At 56.3% G+C, this 23,539-nt stretch overlaps 1 protein-coding gene across 2 annotated transcripts in view; it reads right to left on the bottom strand.

Annotated features, from left to right (window-relative positions):
• The window catches only part of NFAM1 (NFAT activating protein with ITAM motif 1), a 39,309-nt gene extending 16,535 nt beyond the window's left edge, over positions 1-22,774 (bottom strand). Inside the window, exons 1-3 of one of the 2 annotated variants that reach the window (XM_026017413.2) lie at positions 22,487-22,774; positions 5,964-6,293; positions 4,450-4,562 (exon numbers count right to left, since the gene is read on the bottom strand). In XM_026017413.2, coding sequence (XP_025873198.2) covers positions 4,450-4,562; positions 5,964-6,293; positions 22,487-22,586 — 543 coding nt within the window. In that variant the 5' untranslated portion in view covers positions 22,587-22,774. The remainder of the gene's footprint in view (positions 1-4,449; positions 4,563-5,963; positions 6,294-22,486) is intronic. The other variant, XM_072743130.1, reaches the window with a different exon arrangement.
• Positions 22,775-23,539: the final 765 nt, after the last annotated feature.

The raw sequence follows: 23,539 nt of genomic DNA, 5'->3' as shown, positions 1-23,539 counted from the left end.
CCTTCTCCCACACAGGAACCATCTGCTGTTTCTGTGCCAGCAGCTCCCGGCTTCGATTCATTTACCCGCAGCCGCTGGTGCCTCTAGGGCCCTCCTTGCCTCCTCCTCCTCCTCCCTGGCCTCCTCTCAGTCCCCAGGGCTGACTGCCTGGCCTGGTCACCGGCGTGGGGGGGTGCACACTCTGTTCCTGCACCTCATTCAAACCATGCTGGCGAGGGGCGCCTGGGTGGCTCAGCGGTTGAGCGGCTGTCTTTGGCTCAGGTCATGATCCCGGGGTCCTGGGATAGAGTCCCTGCATTGGGCTCCCCATGGGGAGCCTGCTTCTCCCTCTGCCTCTCTCTCTCTCTGTGTCTCTCATGAATAAATAAATAAAATCTTATAAAAACAAAAACAAAAAGCATGCTGGCGAGCAAAGGGAAGGGCTGCCAGGGGCTTTCTGATGCTGGAGCATCATCCACAGGGTCCACATCCCAAATTCAGATCCGGTTCCAGGGAGCTCTGGGCACTTCTCCAGCTTCTGAGTTCCCTCTCCAAGGCCCCCGCTCCCTCACCCTCGCTTCCTCCCCCAGGTGCCCAGAGGGAGATGGGAAGTGTCTAGGCTTGTCCTCCCGCCCTGGGTCAGGCACCCAGCTGGTGCCTCATAAATGCTCTCTTCCACCTTTTCCAGGTGGGGGTGGAGCGGGGATCCACCCTTATCCCCATTTCTGGAGGAGGAAAGCAAGGCTCAGAGAGAGCTGTAGCTCTATGAGAGGGCAGGGGCTGCATCTGTCTTGCTTTCCACGGTGTCTGGCACGTAGCCCGGTGCCTGGCACGTACTAGATACTCAGGAGCTATTCCTGGAAGGAGAGAGGCCAGGAGTCGTGGAAGTCCCGAAGCAGGGGGGGTGCTGGGCTCGGAAGTCTGGCTGGGGCTATCACCCCCTCCCCTCCTCCTCGCCAGACTTTCCTGAGCACCTACTCTGTGCCAGGTGCCTCCCTGGCCTTGCAGGACCCCAAGATCCAGTCATTACAACCCTGTTTTTGCAGAGCAGTGGAGGCTTCATGCCCACGGAAGACACCTAGCCTGTGTGGGGGTCCACGGACCGAGTGTGGGTCCTTCATGACCCCTGTCCAAAGCACAGTCCCTGTGTCCACACCCAAGTTCCAGTAGCTGCTCCGCAGATGTTCACTGAGTGACAAATCATGCTGGTAGCCGTCCCACCTGCTACCAGCATGGGATGAGCAGTGGGGTGGGGGTGGGGGATATATTGGGAGGTGAGAGCCAAGCTGGGCACATAGTAGGTGCTCAGTATGTGTTGGTTGAGGTGGGCCCAGGGGCGAGTGGGCTCTGTCCTCAGCCCGGGATTCAAGGGAGCCCAGTGAAGCATTTCCCATCATCTTCTATTTTCGCTGTTGAGTGGTCCCTGTGACTAGGCCAGAGGCAGGGGGCCGGGGGCCCTGCGGAGGGGGCACGGCCCCCCCAGGACCTCATAGCAGAGCCTGCTCCTGGGCAGAGCAGAGTGGACTCCTTCTGCAGCTTGTCAGCAGGATGAGCGGGTCACGCCAAGTTCACGCCCCACATCTGTGGCGTCCCAAGGCAGATCACAGGACAGGAGAGGAACTAGAGGGGTACTGGGCTTGTCACCAGGCTCCGGCTCACAGATGGCAGCAAGGCAACCTCCGGAGTTCCATGGCAGATCAAGGGGTCACGTTCACCTTCTTTTCTCACCTTGGAGCCTTTTCTGGAGGCGTGATTATGTCTCCAGCCTCGAGGCAAGGTGGGGAATGGAGGCCCAGGTTCAAGTCTCAGGCCTGCGTGTCCTGGCCATGTGTGTGGCTCAGCCAAGTCCTTGGCCCTCTGACCGTGGGCTGCCTCTGCCATCCTTCTATCCCACAGGTGTCTCCCTGACACCCACCTCAGCGGGTCCTGAGCTGGAGGCACCTACCTGGAGTCCCTCCCCTGCAGCCTGTGGGCTCTAGCGCTGTGTCGCCTCCTCAGCAACTCTCAGCAGCCCCACCTTCAGCCTCTAACCTGCCTTGCTTGCCACCTCCCCAGAAGCCGCCCTCGTCCCAGCCTTGGTCACCTCCGCCTGGACTAATGTAGCTCCTCATGGAGTCTCCCTTCCCCACTCTCACAGCGGCGAGAGGGTCCACGGAGATCAGATCCTATCTCACTCCTCCCCACGGCCTACAGGACCACCCACTCACTTAGAGTACAACCAGCCAATGCCCCTCCCCTCCCTCCTCTGTTCCCTGAGCTCAGGCCGCACCCCCAACCCCCATGCGGGACTCTCTGCAGCTCCAGCCTCAGAGCCCATGCCTGCTGTTCCCCTGCTGGGCACACTCTTCCAGACGTCTGCCAGCTCCCCTCCTTCCAGGTGCAGTGTGGGGAGGCCTTTCCTGACTTTATTTTAAAAGATTTTTATTGGGACACCTGGGTGGCTCAGCAGTTGAGCATCTGCCTTTGGCTCAGGACTTGACCCCGGGGTCCCAGGATCGAGTCCCACATCAGGCTTCCTGCGTTGAGCCTGCTTCCTCCCTCTGCCTGTGTCTCTGCTTCTCTCTGTGTCTCTCATGAATAAATAAATAAAATTTAAAAAAAAAAAAACGATTTTTATTTATTTATTCATGAGAGACCCGTGTCTTCGCGGTACTTACTGTCTAGCATGGAGGGCCGGCATCGAACAAGAAACCACAGGCATGGGTGACAACGAGGCAGAGACATAGGCAGAGGGAGAAGCAGGCTCCCCGTGAGGAGCCCGATGTGGGACTCGATCCCAGGACCTCGGGACAATGACCTGAGCCAAAGGCAGATGCTCAACTGCTGAGCCACCCAGGTGCCCCCTTTCCTGACTCTTAATTAAAGACACTAAGCTCCCCCATTCCCTCACTCACTCCTCTCTTAGCATTATTGTATTTTCCCCTCAACACTGACCACGTCAGTTATGCTAATTATTCATAAGTTTGTTTATGGTCTGTCTCCCCTCAACTGGAATACAAATTTGACGAAGGCAGGAATTTCTTGGGGATCAATTTTAGTCATTGCTGGAACCCCAAAGCCTAACAGGGCCTGGAATTTAGTAGGTCCTCAATATGTGTTTAATGAGTGAACACATGAATTCACATCTAAGTTGGGAGGCTTCCTTGGGTGTAAATAGGGACCAGCCCTTTGGGTGCAAGGGCTGAGCTTTTCTTGACCCAAGGAACCCCCGTGGTGGTGTGGAGCCTCTCCCACACTCAGGGCCTTCATTGACTGAGCTGATCCCCAGGTTTAGCCCCTAAGGCTGGCAAGGAGCAGAGAAGCTCTTGGTCTCTAGATGGTGGAGCACTGGCCCAAGTGGGTCTGACTGAAGCCTCCGAGGACCCAGGACAGGGACTCCTGGGGTGCTCAGTGGTTGTGCATCTGCCTTCAGCTCAGGGCTTGATCCTGGGGTCCTAGGATCGAGTCCTACATCGGGCCCCCGACCTGGAGCCTGCTTCTCCCTCTGCCTATGTCTCTGCCTCTCTCTCTCTCTGTGTCTCTCATGAATAAATAAAATCTTTAAAGAAAAAATAGTCTAAAAAAAAATAAATAAAGGAGCCAGGACAGAGGGCCCTAATGGTAGCTTGGAGCCGTGCTGGTCATCTTCCCCCCCCCAGAGCCGGGCAGAACCTGGCACCCCCCTGGGCAATGCATTCTTCCACCCAACATTTACTGAGCGCCGACCATGCCTGGGCATGCACGGAGCCATGGAAACAAGCTCAGCGTGTCCTCTGTCTTCGCGGCACTTACTGTCTGGCGTGGAGGGCCGGCATCGAACAAGAAACCACAGGTGTGGGTGACAATGAGAGTGACAAGAGCCCACTGTAGAGACAACTCTCCCTACATTGGTGCCACCGCAGCCGAGCAGGAATCAGCCAAGTGTAGAGCCGGACCCATCCACCTGCGTTCCAGCCCTGATTCTGATTGTGCTTGCTGTGTGACCTTGGGCAAGTCACCACCTCTCTGGGCCTTGCTTTCCAGTGTTGTAAAATGGGAAGAAACCTCCCTCACGGAGTCACGGTGGGACACGGAGGAGAGCACGTAGCAGGGTGCCTGGTAGACAGTGGCTCTTAGAAAATGCTTCTTCCTCTCTTCTGGGCTGCTGGGGATCCAGAAAGCCCTAGCCAGGGGCTCCTAATCTGAAGGGCCAGTAATGGGGCTTGAGCCTTCCATTGAGTACTCATGAGGACCCATGACCTGGAAAAGGCTGAAAAGCCCTGATTTTGTGCAACAAGATCCAAAGACCCTGGGGAGTGGCAAGCTGGTGACACAGGCCCCACTATGGGGATGGCCGAGGGTGTAAGAGGAACACCTGTCGCAGGCCCCCTCACCAAGACCCACAGGACACCATGGGGGCAGGTGGGTGGCCCCTCCGCTCCCCAGGAGGTACCCCGAAGCCACAGTGAATGAGGTGGAGGGGCAGCACTGCTGTGCGTGTGCATCCCCTACCTTCTTCCAGAGCAGCAGAGCTGTGACCAGGATGCTCAGCGCAGTCAGGAGGCCAGTGAAGCAAAGGAGCAGGAGCTTCTGGGGGTTCTGTGGAGGTCCTCGGTACCCTGTGTCTAGGGGGGATGGCAGGGAAGCAGAGGGTTAATCACCTGAGAAAGGCTGGGGTGCTCCCCACCCTGCCAAACCCTAGGCCCCTAATTCCTACATTCTCCTTTAGCCAGGACTCCACCTACAACACGGAACCCCCCAAACCCCCACCTTTACCAAGCTCCTCATTCCCAAGCTCGCTTTTGGTGAAACCCTTTTCTGTGTTAGCTGTCTTGATTCTTTTTCTTTTTTTAAATTTTATTTATTTATTCATGAGAGACACAGAGAGAGGCAGAGACACAGGCAGAAGGAGAAGCAGACTCCATGCAGGGAGCCCGATGCAGAACTCGATCCCAGGACCCCAGGATCACGCCCTGAGCTGAAGGCAGGCGCTTCACCGCTGGGCCACTCAGGGGTCCCTGCTGTCTTGATTCTTGTTCGAGGCAAGGACCATAGCTTTTGCTTCTGAAGTGTCCCTGCCTTGGGCTGAATCAGCCCCCTGAGAGCTGCCTGTGGGACCCTGGGCGAGTCACGTCATCTCTCGGGGCCTTCTGTTTTCGGCACGTGAAATGGTGGTCACATGCGCAGGTGTGCTGAGGGTGGGGGGATGGGTTTGGACTGGGCCTCGCGGGTGGCTGGCCTGTACCAGGGGTAGGTGAAAGGCACAGCCCGGCCCCTCCCCTTGAGCCATCCATCCTTTTATCCCTCCCCCGCCCCCCCTCCTCCATCCATCCATCCATCTGGCTGACAAAAAACTGCAGAGTGCCAGCCACGTGCCAGGCACATCCATGTCTGTTATTTATCAAACATTTCCTATTACCAGACAGCAGCCCCTGCCCGCAGGATCTCATTCTCCCCATAAAAGCCATGAAGCCCAGGCCCACAGCACACCCTGGCCAGCCCAGCTCGGTGGTCTTCCCAAACCCCAACCCCTACTGGTGGGAAGCACAGGGGCAGGTCACAGCATCATGGCTTTGCTGATGATAACTTTTTACAGTCATCGCTCCTTTGGGGATGTGATAAAACTAGGAACCTTTCCCAGACATATGTACATGAGCCAAGTGTTCGCTCGCGGGCTGCTGCAGACACACATGTGCACGAGCCCAATTGTGTACTCACTGCCCGCCCCCCCCACACACACACACGCGGTGCCGGAGGGACGCTGAGCCCGAGGGGCTGGTGACTCCTCTCAGGCACCTGCCAGAGGGGGCCAGACACAGATCTGTATCCCAGGCCTCTGCCCTTCCCAGATCAAGGTAGACGTCGGCACACCTACACCACCAGCGGCCCCCCGAGGACAACGTTCTGTTCTGCCAAAGCTGGCAGATGAGGCAGGCATTGCCCATTTTAAGATTCTGTGCCCCAAATGCTGCTGTGAGAAAGCTCTGGGCCCTTAGCCCTGGGAGGAGCCCCGCGGGAAGCCTCACCTCTGACCAGAATGAAGACGCCGTCGCTGATTCTGTGGACGTTTGGCCAGTTCACGCAGCAGTAGTAGGTGCCCGTGGCTGACGCGTTGGGCAGCTTGAGGGTGACCTGGCATTGCAAGGTGTATGTCTGGTTCTCCTTGCCCTGGGTGGGTGGGCAGTTCACCTGCTTGTTGAGGCTCCTCTGGCTCTTGAGGTCCACGTGAAAGTACCAGACTGTGAAGTCCTTGAATTCTGGGGTGTACGAGTAGGTGATTTTACAGTTGAAGGAAACGGCCTTGTTGGCCAGGGAGACCAAGATGGGGTCACCACTGTGGGTCACTGACTGCCCTCCTGCAGGGGAAGGAAAAGGAAAGAGTGGGAGCTTACCCTCCAGGATGCTAGAGGCCCTTCTGCTGCCTTCTGAGGCCCTCAGCTCACACTCACACCTTTCATGCAGTCACTGAGTGCAGGTGTTGGGCCAGGTGCTTTACACATAGAACTTGCCATCTCCCAACACACCCAAGGCAGATGTGTCAGAGCTCCACTTCACAGAGAGGAAGAGTCCGAGGGTCAGACAGGTCAAGCTGCTAGCTTTCAATCTCTCAGCAGGTACGGAGGAGAGCTACAACCCTGCCCAAGGCGGGCAGACTCCAGACCCCACACTCCTCACCGCTCTTCTGCTCAAAGGCCAAGAAGCCACGTTGGATAAAAGCACCAGTTTGAGAAGACCCAAAGCTGCTGAAGGATGAGAAGTAAAGAGCAAGGAGGCCGGAGACAAAATAAAGGAACCCTTCCTGGCAGGACGAACTCCCTGGCAGTAGACACACAGAGGGGAGCCATGGCTCTCCCCAGCCTGAAGGAGGAGGCACGGCAGGCATCAGCAGACACAAACCTTGCCCCGGATCTGAGGTCGGAGAAGCCTTTGTCAACACAGAGGTAGCCGTTTTGGGCATAACCAGAACATTCGATGACCGTTACAAAGGCGCGTCTGTGGGAGCCTCCTTCCTCTCTGGACACCTGGACACCTGGACACCCGTCCTCATCACAGGGCCCTGGGAAACCCATTTGAAAGCCCCACAGCAAGGCAGCCTGGGTCGCTCAGCGGTTTAGTGCCACCTTCAGCCCAGGGCGTGATCCTGGAGACCAGGGATCAAGTCCCACGTCGGGCTCCCTGCATGGAGCCTGCTTCTCTCTCTGCCTGTGTCTCTGCCTCTTTGTCTCTGTGTCTCCCATAAATAATAAAATCTTGAAAGAAAGAAAGAAAGAAAGAAAGAAAGAAAGAAAGAAAGAAAGAAAGAAAGAGAGAAAGAAAGAAAGAAAGAAAGAAAAAGAAAGCAAGCCCCACAGCAGCCCCTGCCGGGCCGGGCCTCCACCCTCCTGCGGACTCCCGAGGCGCAGTCGGACTCCAGGCCTGAGTCAGCGGCGGCCACCTCTCACCCCCAGACTTCAGCACACAGGCCCCCTCAGCCTACTCGGGCCTCGTCCCCTGCCACCTTCCTGCTCCCGCGGCCGAACAGCAGACAGGTCTAAATTGAGGTCAGCAGCAGGCAGCCAAGAACACGCCGGCCAGGTTGTTAATCGGGAGGAGATCATGCATTTGAGATGCTCAGAGGGAGCTGCTAGATTTATCTTGTTGGGGAAGGGGAGGCGCGGGTCCCCCTGCCCATGATGCAAGGCCAGCGTGAGGCCAGGCTGGACTCTCCTCTGGGCTCCTCTGTTGAGCACTGGGTTCCCAGGGGAGGTGAGGTCAGGTCCTCTGGAAGACTTGGGGACAGGACAGAGGTGACCCTCTAAACCAGTCAATCCCCTGAAGCTCCAGCCACTGATATTTTGAGATTCCTGTCCAGTAACTAAAGAGATTGCCCCTCCTCCAAAGAACTAAAGGCGGTGACAGTTCCAGGGAATCGGCCGGATGTCCCAGCGGACCGGCTTCCTTGTACTGCATTAATATGATGATGCTGGGATGCCTGGGGGGCTCAGCGGTTGAGCGTCTGCCTTTGGCTCAGGTCGTGATCCCAGAGTCCTGGGATCGAGTCCTGCATCGGGGTCCCCGCAGGGAGCCTGCTTCTCCCTCTGCCTGTGTCTCTGTGTGTCTCTTTCTCTGTGTGTCTCCCATGAATAAATAAATAAAATCTTTAATAGTAATAATAATAGGACGATATTCACACATGGAGAAGCCACTGAGCTGGCACCCGCGGCCCTCCTCCTGTGGTGGGTGGGACAGGAAGGAGTTCACAGGTGCTTTGTGTCTCTGGGCTCTACTGCAGGGTGGCTGTTGTGGCTTAGCTATGACAACACATTCGATCTGTCGTCAAAACAAGGAGCAGTGACTCAAGGCTGAGGTTTGCCTGAGATGCGGTGGCCAGGGCTGGGATGCGGCGGGTGGAGAAAGGGGTGGTTGTGTGACCCCAAGTAAGGACGAGGGGCCAGAGGGCTGAGATGGATGTTATTTGCCCTGCCCAGCAAGGCCGCCTCCTTCCCTGCCTCCCCAAAGTGGCTACTTCCCCCTCTGCCTCCACTCCTGCAGGCCCCTCTGCCTGGGCCTCCCACCTCTTCACCTGGCCACCACCTACCTAGTCCCCCAGACTCAGCTCAGGAAGCATTCTGACTTCTAGCCACATTCTCTGGTGTGGCTGTCCAGGCCGCCCGGGGAAGCCGAGCCAGGCTGGTGCTTCCTGCTGGGGGTCAAGAGGATGGAACTGGACCAAAGCCACCAAGAAAGTGACCCACCAGGGCTGGCACGGAGGCCTCTCCACCTCCCCTGGGTCCTCCTGCTTCTCTCCTCCGTGTGTCTAGGAGGCCTGGGGAGGCTGGACACCATCAGGACTGCAAGGCTACCTTCCTGTTTGTCCTGGCAGGAAGATACCCAATCAATTGTCTGAAAATAATTCTCTGCATTATGGGGTGCCTGAGTGGCTCGTGCTGAAGCATCTGCCTTCACCTCAGGTCATGATCTTGGGGGTCCTGGGGTGGAGCCCACTGTCAGGCTCCCTGCTCGGTGGGGAGTCTGCTTCTCCCTCTGCCCCTCCTGCTCATGCTCTCTCTCTCTCTCTCTCTCTCTCAAATAAATAAGCAAAATCTTTTTTAAAAATTTTCTGCATTTGAGGTATCTTTCTAGAAAATGATGGAATGTGTCAGTGTGATTAAGCCAATCTTTACAATTTGGGGGGAGACGTATAAAATTAGATGACTATTGTTCTGTGTTCTTCCAGGATTCAGTATTTTAAGGTCAGAGGGTTAGGATCATGATGACAGTATGTGGCCCTGGCTCGGATCTGCCCTGGAGGAGAGCCTGAGACCTCAGGAGAAACCACAGACTCCAAGAGTGAGGAGGGAAGCAGTCTCTGTCGATCTGGAAGAACAACCAGTCTGGGGACAGCAGGTGAAAAATGAGAGGGAAGGAGGCCTGCCGTGGCTGACAGGAGCCTGGGTTCGGGCCCGATGCTGCAGCCCATTGTCTCCACTGCCCCTTCTTTTTTGGAGGGTGTTAGCACCCCGGAGCTGGGACCGCTGCAGCCCAGCTCCCACTCCCCTCCTAGACCGTGCCTCCAACACACCCACTCTGGGGTGCAGGCTACTCCAGCTGGCTGCTAAGTGTCCCCCCCCCCCATTAAGGCTCAGTGCTATAGACAGATCCACAGTAACTCCCGTGTCCACAAATGGTTTTCAGCTACCATTTGTTGAACCCCCAACAAACATTCAAGGAGTACCAGTTAGGTCACAGGCTCCATCCCAGGCCTGGAGGGGCCCCCTGCCCTGGCATCACGGAAGCAGAGGGAGCCAGGGGTGGGAGGGCTCATGGGGAGGGTACTACTAATCCTGTCTGGATGTGTGGGAGGAGGACCTGTGGGAGGAGGGACATGCTGGTGACCTGGAGCTCTGGAGGTCACCAGGGAACGGAAAGCAGGCACATGCATGGATGGCAGGGCTAGAAATGGCCCGAGGATAGAAGGGAAAGAAAATACATAAAAAACATACTCTGGCTGGGCACAACACAAGCCCTCTGTCAACCAACCACCACAATAATCCTTTGAGACAACATTTGCAGCCCCGTTTTGCAGACAAAAGACCCAAGAGGGTCTTAGAGGCCCAGCGGCCCAGAGCTCCCAAGTGGTGGAGTGGGATCTGAGCCCAGCCCTGCCTGTGCTGAGAATGTAAAACTAGCCCCCAGGGCTAGCAGCTCAGACTTAGGCGAGTGTGGCCTGGCACAGGGCTGGGAGCCCTCACAGTGACACCAAGCACCGTAGACGTCAGCTGCTGAAGATAGGGGTTTGTGGGATTCCTGGCACAAGCCTCGTCTTTTCGCAGTTGGTGGCCAGGTGGCCTCATGACAGAGAGCAAGGGTCACTTGACCTGCCTTTTGTGCCTAGTTCTCACCCCAGACCCAGAGGGGCTTCAGCAGGACCCTTCCCAAGCTTGCAGTGTGTCCCCTGAATGCACAGTGGCTGGTACCCATCTTGCACCTGGTGGTGGTTGTATCACACTCTGTCCCTTGTTCAGGCAAAGGGAGTATGTCCCCCATGGAACAAGGTGGGCCAGCACGGAGTGAGCTGGCTGGGGATCCTCTTAGATTCTGCTCATGGGCCTCCAAGAGGGATACACAGCCCAGGGAGGAGGACCAGGGGGATTTGGATTCCTGGAGGGAGGCAGAGCCACAGGAGCCCGGATGGTACACCCCAGTGACCCATGAGAGGGGGTCCACTGAAAGCCCTGCGAGGACCCAGAGCACAGGGCCAGCTGTCCACAGCACCTGACCAGCAGGGCTCCCTTGCCCTCTCCCTGCTCCTTCCCAGTCCCCTGTCTCCACCCAGCTGACACGAGCCACAGGAGCCCGGATGGCACACCCCAGTGACCCATGAGAGGGGGTCCACTGAAAGCCCTGCGAGGACCCAGAGCACAGGGCCAGCTGTCCACAGCACCTGACCAGCAGGGCTCCCTTGCCCTCTCCCTGCTCCTTCCCAGTCCCCTGTCTCCACCCAGCTGACACAGGGAAGGACCGGGAGGGGGTCGGGGGGAAGAAGAGAAGAGGCCCCCCAACTCTTCCTCTCACACAGGTCCCAGATGCCACCTTCAGCATGCATCCAGTTCAGCCTTTGGGGGAGCATCTGGGTGCCCAGAGGTTGAAGGTCTGCCTTCAGCTCAGGGCGTGATCCTGGGGTCCTGGGATCGAGTCCCGCATTGGGCTCCCTGCAGGGAGCCTGCTTCTCCCTCTGCCTACGTCTCTGCCTCTCTCTCTGTGTCTCTCCTTAATTATTAAATAATTTAAAAATCTTTAAAAAAAAAAAAAAAAGTTCAGCCTTTTGGCTGTTCCTCTGGTTAGAGAAAGGAGAACCAGGACTTGGTTTTGACTGTGAGTGACCCCAGGGCAGAGTGCCTGGAATAGGCCAGGGTGGCTGGGCTTTCCCCCAGGTGCCGGGGCACAGGCCCCAATATGAAAGGCCTAAAGGGCCCCAGGAGGAACACAAAGTTGCTCTGCGGATAATTCTCCAGGAGGCGGGTGGGGTCTCGGTGCAGCCTGGGCCGGGACAGGCACAGGGGAGAAAATGCAGCTGGGAGCCTGGCTTGTTTTCTGCAGGGAGATGGTTCATTCAGTTCACGAGCTCCCTGCCTGACAGGGAGAGGGCCTGGAGGTGGCTGAGGGCAGCGCGGAGGAGGCGATGCGGGCAGGTAGATCCCCCACCTGCCCATGTAACTGCTCTTTCCTGGCGGCGCAGAAGGAGAGAAAGGAGGAGCCGGAGGAGGGGCAGGGAGAGTCCCAAGGCTGGGGGTGGGGATGGGGGTGGAGCGTGGGCCTGCGTGTGGATGTGGAGGGTGGTGCTGGGCAGAGAAGAGGGCCCCCCTGGTGGGTGCAGTCCAGGAGGGGAGGGCAGGAAGGGGAGGAGCAGGCCCAGCCAGAGGACCCTCGTTCCTCAGGGCCACCACCCCAGGCCAGCCCTGCCCCCGAGCTTGTGACACCTAGGGCATCCCCAAGCCCGCAGTCCCCACCCCTCCCCACTGCAAGCACAGATGGTTCCCCCTGGGCAGCGCAGGCTATGCTGCTTTGCAGGAGAGTGTTTTTAGGGAAGGTGTGTCTTCCATCCCTCACTTCTCAGCAGCTCCAAAGACTGCTACAAAGCCTGGGACCCCGCCAGATATATGGGGGTGAGGGGTGCCTGGGAAAAGCCTAGTTTCTACTTTTTTGAAAATTTATTTATTCTTTATTCAGAGAGAGGCAGAGACACAGGCAGAGGGAGAAGCAGGCTTCCTGCAAGAAGCCCGATGCGGGAATTGATCCCAGGACCCTGGGATCATGCCCTGAGCCGAAGGCAGATGCTCAACCGCTGAGCCACCCAGGTGTCCCAAAAGCCTAGTTTCTTGAGGCATCAGGCCTGGGTTTGGATCCCTGCTCTGCCACCCAAACGCTGTGCAAACTTGGGCAGGTGGCTTTCTATCTCTGAAGCTTGATGTCTCCCCAGAAAAATGGGAGAAGAACAAAGCCAACCTTACACGGTTGGCATGGGACTAAAAGGAGCCAGGAACAGTCAGAGGCTGCCACAGGGCCAGGCTGCCTTTCCCCAGTGACAAGAAAGAGGCAAGGGAGTCGGATGAGTCCTGCGTCCTCACTGAGTCTGGAAAGGCAAATGTCCCACATAAGTGACAGGCCTGCAGCGCAGGGCACATGCAGCATGGAGTGGCCTCCAAACATGACAGCCTATCTACCACCTTGGGCCCTGTCCTGGCCTGGACACAGGGGAGTGGGTGACCCCCTGGGGCACAGACCCTGGGCCTGGTCCTCAAGGCTACCCTAGCAGGTGTTCAGTGTGTAAGTACAGGAGCTCTGAGCCCAGAGGACCGTCCCCCCAGCAGCCTCCACTGTTCTTCCCCCATCCTGCTTGGAAAAGATTCCGTCTACCACCTGCTGGCACCAGATTCTTCCCTTTCTGGTTCTTCTTTTGAATCTGTGGCCATTTGAATGGTGCTCTTGAGAAGTGGCTGGGGGTGCCCCACTCCCACCCGGGCCCAGGGACCACATGCCGAGTCCCTGGGGGGAGAGATTCACAACCAAAGAACTTGCCTGGATGTAGGAAGGATGCCCACCCCGTCTGCCCTCCCCACACCCTACACAACGCACCCCCCGTCCACCTGCCAGCTCCAGAATCCAGGCTTCTCTCCGCGCAGCCAGAGACCTGCCTGGCACTGCTCCCGAGGGAACCACAAACACCTTGCTGACCTTGCTGGGTGCCCACCAGAGGAGACCCAGGAAGGAGTCTGAAATCAATTTACATGGTGAGGACAAGCAGTTCAAAAAAATAGAACAGGAAGCATTTTGTGCGTAATAAGGGCACTTTTTGTGACCTTCTGGCTCTAGTTACAGTCATACAACCAGGTTCAGACAGGGTCATACTATAACATGCATCCCTTAACTTTGGATCACCTTTTAAAAAAAAATTGCAAGTCCCTGGATTGGAAGATCCAGTCTATGCCTCCAGCTCCCCTTCACCCACTACCCGGCAGATGCCAGGCCTGCCAGGCTCTGCAGCCTTTGCCTACTTTATTCCCGCTGCTCAGAAAGCCCTCCTGTTCCCTTCCTCTCCCAGGACTGTGGGATCCCCCTCTACATCTGAAGGACTCCTTTCCTTCCTGAGCCACTCCGGGGTACATGGGTCCCCCTGCCCTGAATAGACTCTCAGGTGTTGCTGTTAAGCCACGTGATGATAAGCACTGATATCTCTGGGACACATACCCCTTTTATAGATGAGAAAACTGAGGCTCTGAGAAAGGAAGAGGTTTGCCCAGAAGCACAGCCAGTCAGTGGCGAGGATGTGATTTTAAGCTGGGTCCCGTTGGGTCCTTACCCCCATGCTCTTAACCCCTGCTCTGTGGCATGATTTTTAAATCTGAAAGCAAGAAAAAGAAAACATTTCTCAAATGAAAGAGCTGCACCCCTTTAAAGGGAGCTAGAAATTCAGAAGCCAGGAACGCCTGGGTGGCTCAGCGGTTGAGCATCTGCCTTTGGCTCAGGTCATGATCCTGGGGTCCTGGGATCAAGTCCTGCATCAGGCTCCCTGCATGGAGCCTGCTTCTCTCTCTGCCTGTGTCTCTGCCCCTCTCTCTGCATCTCTCATGAATAAATAAAATATTTTTAAAAAAATTCAGCAGCCATTTCCCTAGATTTGGGTCATCTAATAGGCAGACAGGTCCAGCAGCATATGGTATCTTCAGACCAAGGTACTCATCAGAACTGACCCTTCAGCTTAAGGGGGAACAGCTTCGAGGAGGGCCTGTGGCTCCCAGAGCAGAAGCAAGTGGCCACACAAGCCCTCTACAGACCCGTCCCTTGGCAGCACCAGCCAAGTGTCCAAAGGGCCAGCCATGTCCCCCCTTCACCGCAGCGACGACACCCCCCACACCCAGAATCTGGCCCTCCCTCCCACCCCCCGCACTCCCCTGGGCTGCCCTGGCCTCCTCACAGCCCCTGTGACCCACCAACTTGGGGCCCAGGCTTGGGCCCCAGGTCTCCCCTCTGCCTGGAATGCCAGCCCGCCTGGGGCCCGGAGCATGAGCATCGGCATCCTCAGCCAAGGGTGTGAGAGTCCACACGTGCCGATCAAAGGTATCCATTCCAACTCGGGTCGATTCTAAAGGAAAGCACTTTGATTCCCCAGCTGCAGAAGAAAGCAGTTCCCACGGTCTTTATTTTAGGCATGGAGTTTTGCCCTCCAATTTAATTCTGGCATTTCTCAGAGCCATGCCTTTTTTTTTTTTTAAGGCCCATCTGAAGAAGGGCTGCTGGGGAGACAGAGATGTGGGGTGCTGGTTTTATCACAGGGCTCCGGCCTGTGCCTGAGCGTGAATCCCAGGTGCCACAGAAGACCAGGTGAGTCCTTCAGGACACACGCATCAAACACAACGGCGCGTGGCCAAGTGGCTGATTAGGGAAAAGCGTGTTGCAGGCGTCGGAAGGCAACCTTTGAACAGAGAGTGTGTGTTATGAGGCTTTTAGCACCGATGCCCTCGGAACACTGCCATCAGGCTGGCTGTCACATCTTTCAACACCTCTGAATTACACAGATGCAGAGGGACGCAGCCTGCCTCGGGGGCCATGGCCACAGCCTTCCCGCGCTCCGTTCTAGAGCCTCCAGACTTTGGGCCCCGGGTGCACCGTGGCCACGCAGAGACACGAACCAAGTGCAGAAATGTCAAACGTTTGGTCCAGAAACGTAGAAGCTTCTTGGGCATTGATTGGCATTCGTAAAGCAGCCTCCTTTGACGGGTTTGAAAAGGCAAGTTTCTTGAACTCTGCAACACGCTTGAGGCTGTGGTCTGCAGGAGACTCAGTTTCTCCCTTTATGACCTCCTCTGCCCTCAAGAAGGGTGTCAGGATGGGATGGAGATGGTGATAGCACCAAAGAGGCCGAGTGGGGGGCCCTGTCCTCGTCCCTGGATGGGTGTGGAAGAAGCAGAGCAAGGGGGTAGACCCCACCAGGGCACCCCCTGCAGTGTGTGTCCACCCAAAGTCCTGTCAGGGAGGGCCGTCCTGCCACTGGGCAGAGCTCTCTGACGAAGCTGAAGGTGGGGAGACAAAGGGAAGTCTCAGAGTCTCCAGAAACCCAGAGGAGGGGAGCCAACCCCGCTGGGCGGGGGCAGAGGTTTCCAGGAGGGGCCAAAGACTCTTGGACTGGGTCTTTGTTTATTTATTTATTTGTTTGTTTGTTTGTTTGTTTGTTTTTAAGATTTTATTTACTAATTCAAGAGAGACACAGACAGAGAGGCAGAGACACAGGCAGAGGGAGAAGCAGACTCCCTGCAGAGACCCTGATGTGGGACTGGATCCCGGGACCCCGAATCACGCCCTGAGCCAAAGGCAGACGCTCAGCCAACTGAGCCAGCCAGGTGTCCCTGGTCAACAATTCTTTGTGTAAGTGAACCATGCTCACTGTAGAAGTTCTAGACACCACCGCAAAGGATCAAGAACACTGAAATTGCCTGCGGTCCTGCCACCCTGACATCGCAGGTGTGGACCTTGGGATGAGTTTCCCACATCTCACTGTACGGAGCTGGACTTTGATACAAGACTAGCAGGCAGCCGGGGGGGTGGGGTGCAGAGAGGGGGTTTCAAGCACAAAAAGCTCTCAATGAAGCTTCTAGAAGTCTTGAAACAAGACTCCTGTTGCCATTGGTAGTTGAGGGACTCAAAAGGCACAAGGGGAGTTCTAAGGGTGGTGGTGGGGCGGCTCTGGGAGGTGGGAGGATGGGGAGGGGCCCAGTGTTGTCCTGGAAACCCAGGGGGAGCCTCGGTGGACAGAATGCCAGGCAGGGAATTGACAGGATTACATGTGTGTTAGAAAGATAACAAGAAGGGGGCACCTGGGTAGCTCAGGCGGTTAAGCGACCGACTCTTGATTTCAGCTCAGATCATGATCTCAGAGTGGTGAGATGGAGCCCCATGTCGGGCGCCCCACTGGGTGTGATGCCTGCTTAAGATTCCCTCTCTCCCTCTCCCTCTGCCCCTCCCCACCTCTACAAAAAGAAAGATAACAAGCGAGATACTGTAGAGTTCCAGTCTTTATCTGCCTAACACCCTGGCATTAGGGACTCATTCTGGGGCTTGGGACCCCTCCCCCTCTGGCCTCCTTTTCAAATATAAATGCTTCTAGGTGTCAACACACTAACTCCTCCTGTAGCCGCCTTCGCCAGATCACTTTTATCCTGACTTCTCCTAAATCTCTCTCTCTCCAAAGATCCAGCACCCTCCAGGCACAAAATCACTCACTGGCCCCCATCCTCCCACAGTCTCTGCCGTGCCAGCCCTGTCCTTGCCCCCTGTCAGCCTCCTCCCTCCCTTAGCAAGAGGAAGTCAGCAAACACCTGGAGGCTAAGCTTTGGCTCCTTTCTGGCCTTGACCCTCACATGCAGGCACCTCCTTTGACCTTTTCTCCTCCCCCCAGAGCTCCCCGGCCAGCACCTTCTCTCTTTGCCCATTCTCTGGCTTTTCACACAGAGCCCACTTCTCAAGGTTGAGTACTGGTTCCCTGGTGCTGTCCACACCCTTACCTGCCCAGGTGAGCGCTGTCATGCCCTTCATACCTCTAAGCTCCTGACTCTCAGAACCACAGGTGAGGGCAGTCCCGGTGGCTCAGCGGTTTAGCACCGCCTTCGGCGCGTAGGGCAGGATCCTGGAGTCCTGGGATCGAGTCCCATTGTCCGGCTCCCTGCATGGAGCCTGCTTCTCCCTCTGCCTGTGTCTGTCTCTCTCTCTCTATGTCTCTCATGAATAAATAAATAAAATCTTAAAAAAAAAAAAAAGAACCAAAGGTGAACGCCCCAGCAGACAGGCCGGGTTTGTCAGGGACCAGGAGAGTGGGCACCACAGAAAAGATAGCAGAGTTTGACCTTGACCAACAGGTTGGAGTCACCAGGTGAGCAAGTGAGAGGACCCCTTCCAGGAAAAAGGAGCAACAGGATAAAAGGCTTAGGGGCAGGCAGTCATCCAGCATGGCTCCAAAGTGGGGTGTGGGAGTCCCTCGAGGCAGGGGCCTGGAGGAGAGCATAGCTTGGGGCCTGGGAGTGGGAGGGGGTCTTATCTAAACCCACTGCAGCAAGGGGCCAGCTGATGGCAGCAAAACAGTCTGCTGTCGTGCTCCAGGGACCCATGAGGGATTGTCCATGTGCAAAAGGTTGTCTGGTTCAAAAAGTGAGTTACTGATTCAAAGAGCACGGACGCTGGGGCACTTGTATGGCTCAGTAGGTTAAGCAGCCAACTCTTGATTTCAGCTCATGATCTCAGGGTCATGAGATGGAGCCCCCGGGGTCAGGCTCCTTGCTCAGTGGGGAGTCTGCTGGAGATTCTCTCTCTCCCTCCCTCCCCCTGCCCCTTCCCCTGCTCAAGTGTGTGCACACACTCTGTCTCTCATAAATAAATCTTCAAAGGGCAGGTACCCTTTTAAATTTTTAAATTTTGAGATGAGTTGCCAGGTGGCCTTCAGAAATATGCCTTGGAGAAATAAAAAAAAAAGAAATATGCCTTGGACCCTATAACCAGCGCTGCAGGCAATGCCTCTGCTGACTCTGGGAAGCTAGCCTGTCTTGCCTTAGGTTGTGCTCACGTGGTGCCCCCTTCCCTGGCCCACCAGCAGCAAACACAGATCTGGCCCGGAGCCTCAAAGGGGCTCTGGGTTCTGACCTCATTCTCTTCCCCACAGTCCACACAGTTGAGCAGATGTACACCAGGTTCATCACACCTCCTTTAGAGGCATTCTGTCCCCAAGGTTGAGGGGCCTGGTGCCAGGTCCGAGGGCTACTGCTGGTTCTGGATGTGCCTTCCTGATACCCCTGGCAAGAGGCCTGCATAGCTGTGTGTTGAGTGTCCTGACAGTGGGAGCTGGTGACACGGCCAAGTTGCCCACAACTCAAGCCCAGGTCCTACCCTCTTGGAACTCCTCCTGGGGTTGTCTGTGGCTGAGGAGCTGAGTCCATCCCACTCTCTTTGGTATCTCCTGGGCATATCTCTGGGTGCCAGGCATCGTGCTAGGAGTTGAGAAATTGAACCAAGAAATTGAACCCTGCATTTCCAGCCCGCCGAAGCTCTCAGTCCCCACAGGGAGGCAGACAGCCTGGGAAGAAGCAGCCTTCGTGGGAACACGTGCCCCCAGAGGCATCGGACACATGTGGGCCACAGACATGAAGCACCTGAGATGTCAATCGTCGCTAAATAAATTGCAGTATTTCCATTCACAGGGACACTCCGCAGCAGGGGTTGACACACGCGTTCCATAAAGGGCCAGGTAGTAAATATTTCACACTTTGCAGGTCATATGGTCTCTCTCACAACTACTCAACTCTGCCGATGTCGGTGACAGCAGTCATAGATGATCTATGAATGAATGAGCGTGGCTTTGTTCCAATAAAACTTTATTTAGGGACCCTGGCATGTGAATATTGTATAATTTCCACGTGTTGTGAAATAATCCTCTTTTGATGTCCATCCAACCATTAAAAAAAAAAATCTAAAAACCGCGCCTAGCTCCAAGGCCATTCCAAAAGGCAGAAGGCTGGATTCAGCCCTGGGGCCGCCGTTTATGATCCCTGCTCATGAGCAACGAAAATATACAAACTAGCCACACTGTCACCTGGATGGATCTTTAAAAAAAAAAAAAATCACTCTGAGTGAAAGAAGCAGGTCACAAAGGAATACACCGCATCGCTCTGATGACACAAAGTTCAAAACCAGGCAAGATTAATCCATATCGTTCAGGGACACGTACAGGATAAAACCATAAAGAGACGCCAGGAAGCAATTGCCCTAAGAGTCAGAATGGGAGAGAGGGGTGTCCAGGGGGCGGCCACGGGGCCGAGGGCTCTGGAACCCTGCAGCATTCTCCGGGTGGCAGTCACACGGGACTTTGTTTTCTGATATTTATTGTACTTTGCTGTATAGGTACGATAGCTGACAGCTTACAAAGAGGAAGCAATAACAATAGGGCCAACCAGAAGAGCATCCGAACCCCTACCTGACAGGCATTTATAATCCACCTGGAAGATAGCCCAGTGGGATTCGCATCCCACTGCTCCCGAGAGACCCTCCTCTCCCGACAACGTGGGACTGAACCTCTCCCCTCCCCTCCCCCGGCTCTGCCTTCTGACCTCCCAGTCTTTATTCACGCTGCGCCTGCCACCCACCTACCTGCTCCCCTCCTCCCTCTCTCCGCTCCCAGGCCCCGCGAACACTCCCCCTGCCCCACCTCCAGCGGAGAGGTGCTTCTCTCCGCCTGCCTCCAAAGCTCTTTATTGGGATTAGACAAAGATGAAAAGCAGAGGCCAATCCTGGCAGAGGCTCGGAGCTGCGGGAAAGAAGGCGGGAGGCTCCTGAACATCTTTTGGACAACAAAGAAAGCTGTGACACCTGAGTCCGGAGCAAGGGGGCAGGGAGCAAATCTGCATTGGTAACTCTCTCCTTGGGTCAAGTTGGGTCACGTTCTCTGGGTGAGCCTCAGCCTTTGCACCAGGCTGAGAGTAAGGGTTGTTCACCTCTGGGTCCCCTCACCCCCCAGGGCCTAGAACCCGTCCTCCTCAGTGGATATTTGAGAAATAAATACAGCCCGGAGTTCTGGGAAGGCCAAGTTCTGACATCTGCTGAGGATGCAGAGGCTCAGAAAGGTTAAGGGACTTGTCCGAGGTCACACAGCAGGCAGTGGAAGAAGGTAGGACCTGAGCCTGGTCCCGCCGGGCCCCAAGGCCCTTGCCCTGTAGAAGCAGGGCTCAAGCAGATGCACAGCGGAGTCTGGGGTTCGGATGACTCACCTCTGGGGGTGAGCAGTTGCCCACGAGACCACAAGTGGCTGCGAGACCCTTTGAGCAAAGTAGAATTTGCGGAGAGCTCGAAACACTGGAGGGGAGCGGGCCTGAGACCCGGCTCATGACAGGAGGAGGAGGATTGGGAGCAAGGGCAGTCCTGGGACACCATCCCACAGTGCGCCAGAGGCCACCGGCAAGGTCACAGGGACCCCAGATTGGCTCTGCTAGGCTGGCAGGTAGCTGACATTCTCTGAGCCCCGTCCACGTGCCCGAACCACTAAGTCTCAGGGGGTGACACAGGGAGGTCCTACTACTGCACCCATTTAACAGAGGAAGCAGTTGAGGCGCAGAGACATCAGGAAACTGCCCAGGCCCCTGCGGTGAACATCAGCGCCTAGATGGAAAGGCAAGCTGATTATGCCCTGGCGTATGTACCCAACACGCATCAGGGAAGTGGCACGCTGTCCCTCGGCTTCAGGGACAGACAGACAGACTGAGTCAGGGCAGGGGCAGGACCAGGAGTGACTGTGCTCTCTGCCGTTCCAGGAGGTTCCAGGGGACCCTGAGGGTTTTTCACCTCTTGTGAAAGAGCAGACTTTCTCTTTTGTACAACCTTTGCTGCAATACTGGGGGGGGGGGGGGGGGGGAGGGAGGATCCTGCTGTTTTATTTACAGTTAAGATGGTTACAAAAGCGCCTCTTAGCGCAGTGTCCCCGCAAAGTGTGGTCCTCCTGCTGTTACCCAGGTATGCTGGGTCCCTTCTGGGGAGGAGGGGCCACACCAAAAGAAATGATACTAATTTGAGGGAAATTAAGTTGGAAATGACCCAGTTGGATGCACTATCACCAACAAGCTGCATTTCCTCAGGCCATCTCGTCACTGGCCATCTCTGGGAGGGGGCAGGAGGGGCCGAAAGCTGTGCAAGATGAAAGGGGATGATGTCACAAGGGGCCCAGCCCAGGAGCCTGCAGTAGGGACCACAGTCAGCTCTTGCCTCCCTGGGGGAGGGAAATTTTTCTATGAGGGATGTTCTTTTTTTTTTTTTAAGATTTTATTTATTTATTCATGAGAGACACACAGAGAAAGGCAGAGACACAGGCAGAGGGAGAAGCAGACTCCTCGCAGGGAGCCCAATGCAGGACTCGATACCCCGACCCAGGATCACTACCTGAGCCAAAAGTAGATGCTCAGCCCTCAATTGCTGAGCCACCCAGGCATCACATGAGGAATGTTCTCTACAAAGAAAGCCAGAGAGGAGCCCTGGGGCCCACTGCCAAGGGTCCTGGCTTAGGATTCAGGCTGACTCAGGTCTAAACCTGACCTCCACTCATTGTCTAGATCTTTACTGTTTATGGTATTAAATGAAAGGCAGAGGATGAAGCAGAGTTGGGAGCCCTCCTGGAAGCCTCAGAGAAGACCAGGTGAATAGGAAGAAAAACATCTAGGCTGCACAGCAGGGTGGGGTGGGGGATCCAAGGAACCCCAGAGGGTCAGGGCTGCCCAGGGAGAGACTGAGCTGCAGGGAGGGACCCCAGTGAGGGCAGCCCCAGTGAGGCAAACCCCTGGGGGTGTCCCCCCAACCTGCTCAGCCAGGGATCTGGATGGACTTGCCCCAAGGCACATGCCCCCAGGCCTGGCTTGGATCCAGGCCACCCAGTTTCTGTGCGGATCTGGAACCAGGGAAGGGGGTGCAGCGTTGGCCCTGGAGAAAGGCATAAGCTCCTGTTATAAAATAACACAAGGTGGCCTCTGGGTGTACTTCAGGAAGTGGAGACTGGCACCCCTTCTGGCAATAGTGACAATTTTGTGTCCCAGGGCACAATGCTTCTGTTGGCCAGCCCTCGGCCACCCCTCGTCTCCCTGGTTAGCACGGGGAACGAGGCCGAGGCTGACCCTGCCGCTTGGCAGGGACAACGCGGTGACTCCACCATCAGATTCCTTGGGGGCAAGCTGTCCCTCCCTACCGGCCCCACACCTATCCTGATGCCCACCCCCCATACCGTGTTGAAGGCCCAGAGGTCAGGCTGCAGGAGGAGGGCTGTTAACACAGCCGGGAGGGGAGAGCACTGTCCCCACCCCTGTAAAAGCCACCTTGGCGAGGCATTAGCTAAACATCTCCTGGCTCCCCGAAGGCTTCCCCTGTGAAGTCTGCAATGTTCAAACACAACCAGCAAATCTCCCGAGACAGGTCCCCAGGAATTAGCTGCACCGGCAGATGAAAGCCGCTCTGATGTGCGAGCCAGAGAGCTGGTGGGAAGGAGGCAGCGTACCTGTGAGCTGCAGGGTCCAGGGGAACAGCAGCAAACCCAGGAGCCAGGGGCCCCAGGAGGCGGCCGGTGGGGCCCACCGCCGCGGAGGCCGGCTCTCCATCGGGGCCTCCTGTTCAGCCTTCCTCTTTCCTCTTGTCCTCGGGAGGGGATGGCCTGCCTGCCTCGGGAGGGGATGGCCTGCCCGCAGCCGCAGTTCCCCTTTGAGTTCCCACAAAGCTCCTCCCTGGCCTCGCTTCTGCTTCCTCGGGCCTCACTCGGTCTGCTCCCCTTAATGACCTTGGACTTTCTGAGCAGGCAGTGGGCACAGGCCACCAGGTGAGGAATCCGGGATTTCCTTTTTTTTTTTAATCCAGGGTTTTCTGCTCCACCCTGTGTGGTGTGCTGCTCCCGTCCTGGGTGCCCTTCTAGCTGGTGGCCCATCCGGTAGACACTAGTGACCGAGGGGATGCAGGAGTCCCACGAGTAACTCTAGGGCTTGGTTTAGCTGCTCACATCTGAAACTTTTTTTTTTTTTTTAAGATTTTGGTTATTTATTCATGAGAGGCAGAGACAGAGGCAAAGACAGAGGCAGAGGGAGAAGCAGGCTCCCTGCGGGGAGGGAGCTCGATCCCAGGACCCCAGGATCATGCCCTGAGCCAAAGGCCACCCAGTCGTCCCACATCTGAAACTTTTAAAACTGTGTTCACATCACACAGATGTCCCCTCAGGAAGCATCCAGGAGTCCCTGGATATTGTGCCCGCCAGAGGGCAAGGTTCGGGGTGGGGGGTACAGGTTGGGAGGGTCAGGTAGGCAGGTGCGTGATGGACAAAGGGGCAGGCAGTCAGGGTGAGGACAGGAGCCACAGGGCCCCAACCCTGGCTGTGGCCAGGTGGCCAGCTGCCCTCCTTAGACCAGTGGGGGCCCCGTGGGCGCAGCACAGAGCCCCAGCACTTGCCTCCTCTCTCACCCACCTGAAATGTCCTTCCTTCCTGAAGCTTCCCTCAGCCTGAGCTCACCCCTCCCCCATCAGCAGACAACTGAATTGCTTCCCCAGCCGGTGGAACCACAGTCCC

The sequence above is a fragment of the Vulpes vulpes genome, chromosome 16, assembly GCF_048418805.1.
Source record: "Vulpes vulpes isolate BD-2025 chromosome 16, VulVul3, whole genome shotgun sequence".
Classification (NCBI taxonomy): domain Eukaryota; kingdom Metazoa; phylum Chordata; class Mammalia; order Carnivora; family Canidae; genus Vulpes; species Vulpes vulpes.
Note: the sequence above shows the minus strand (reverse complement) of the source record. Positions and strands in the feature narration are given on the sequence as shown.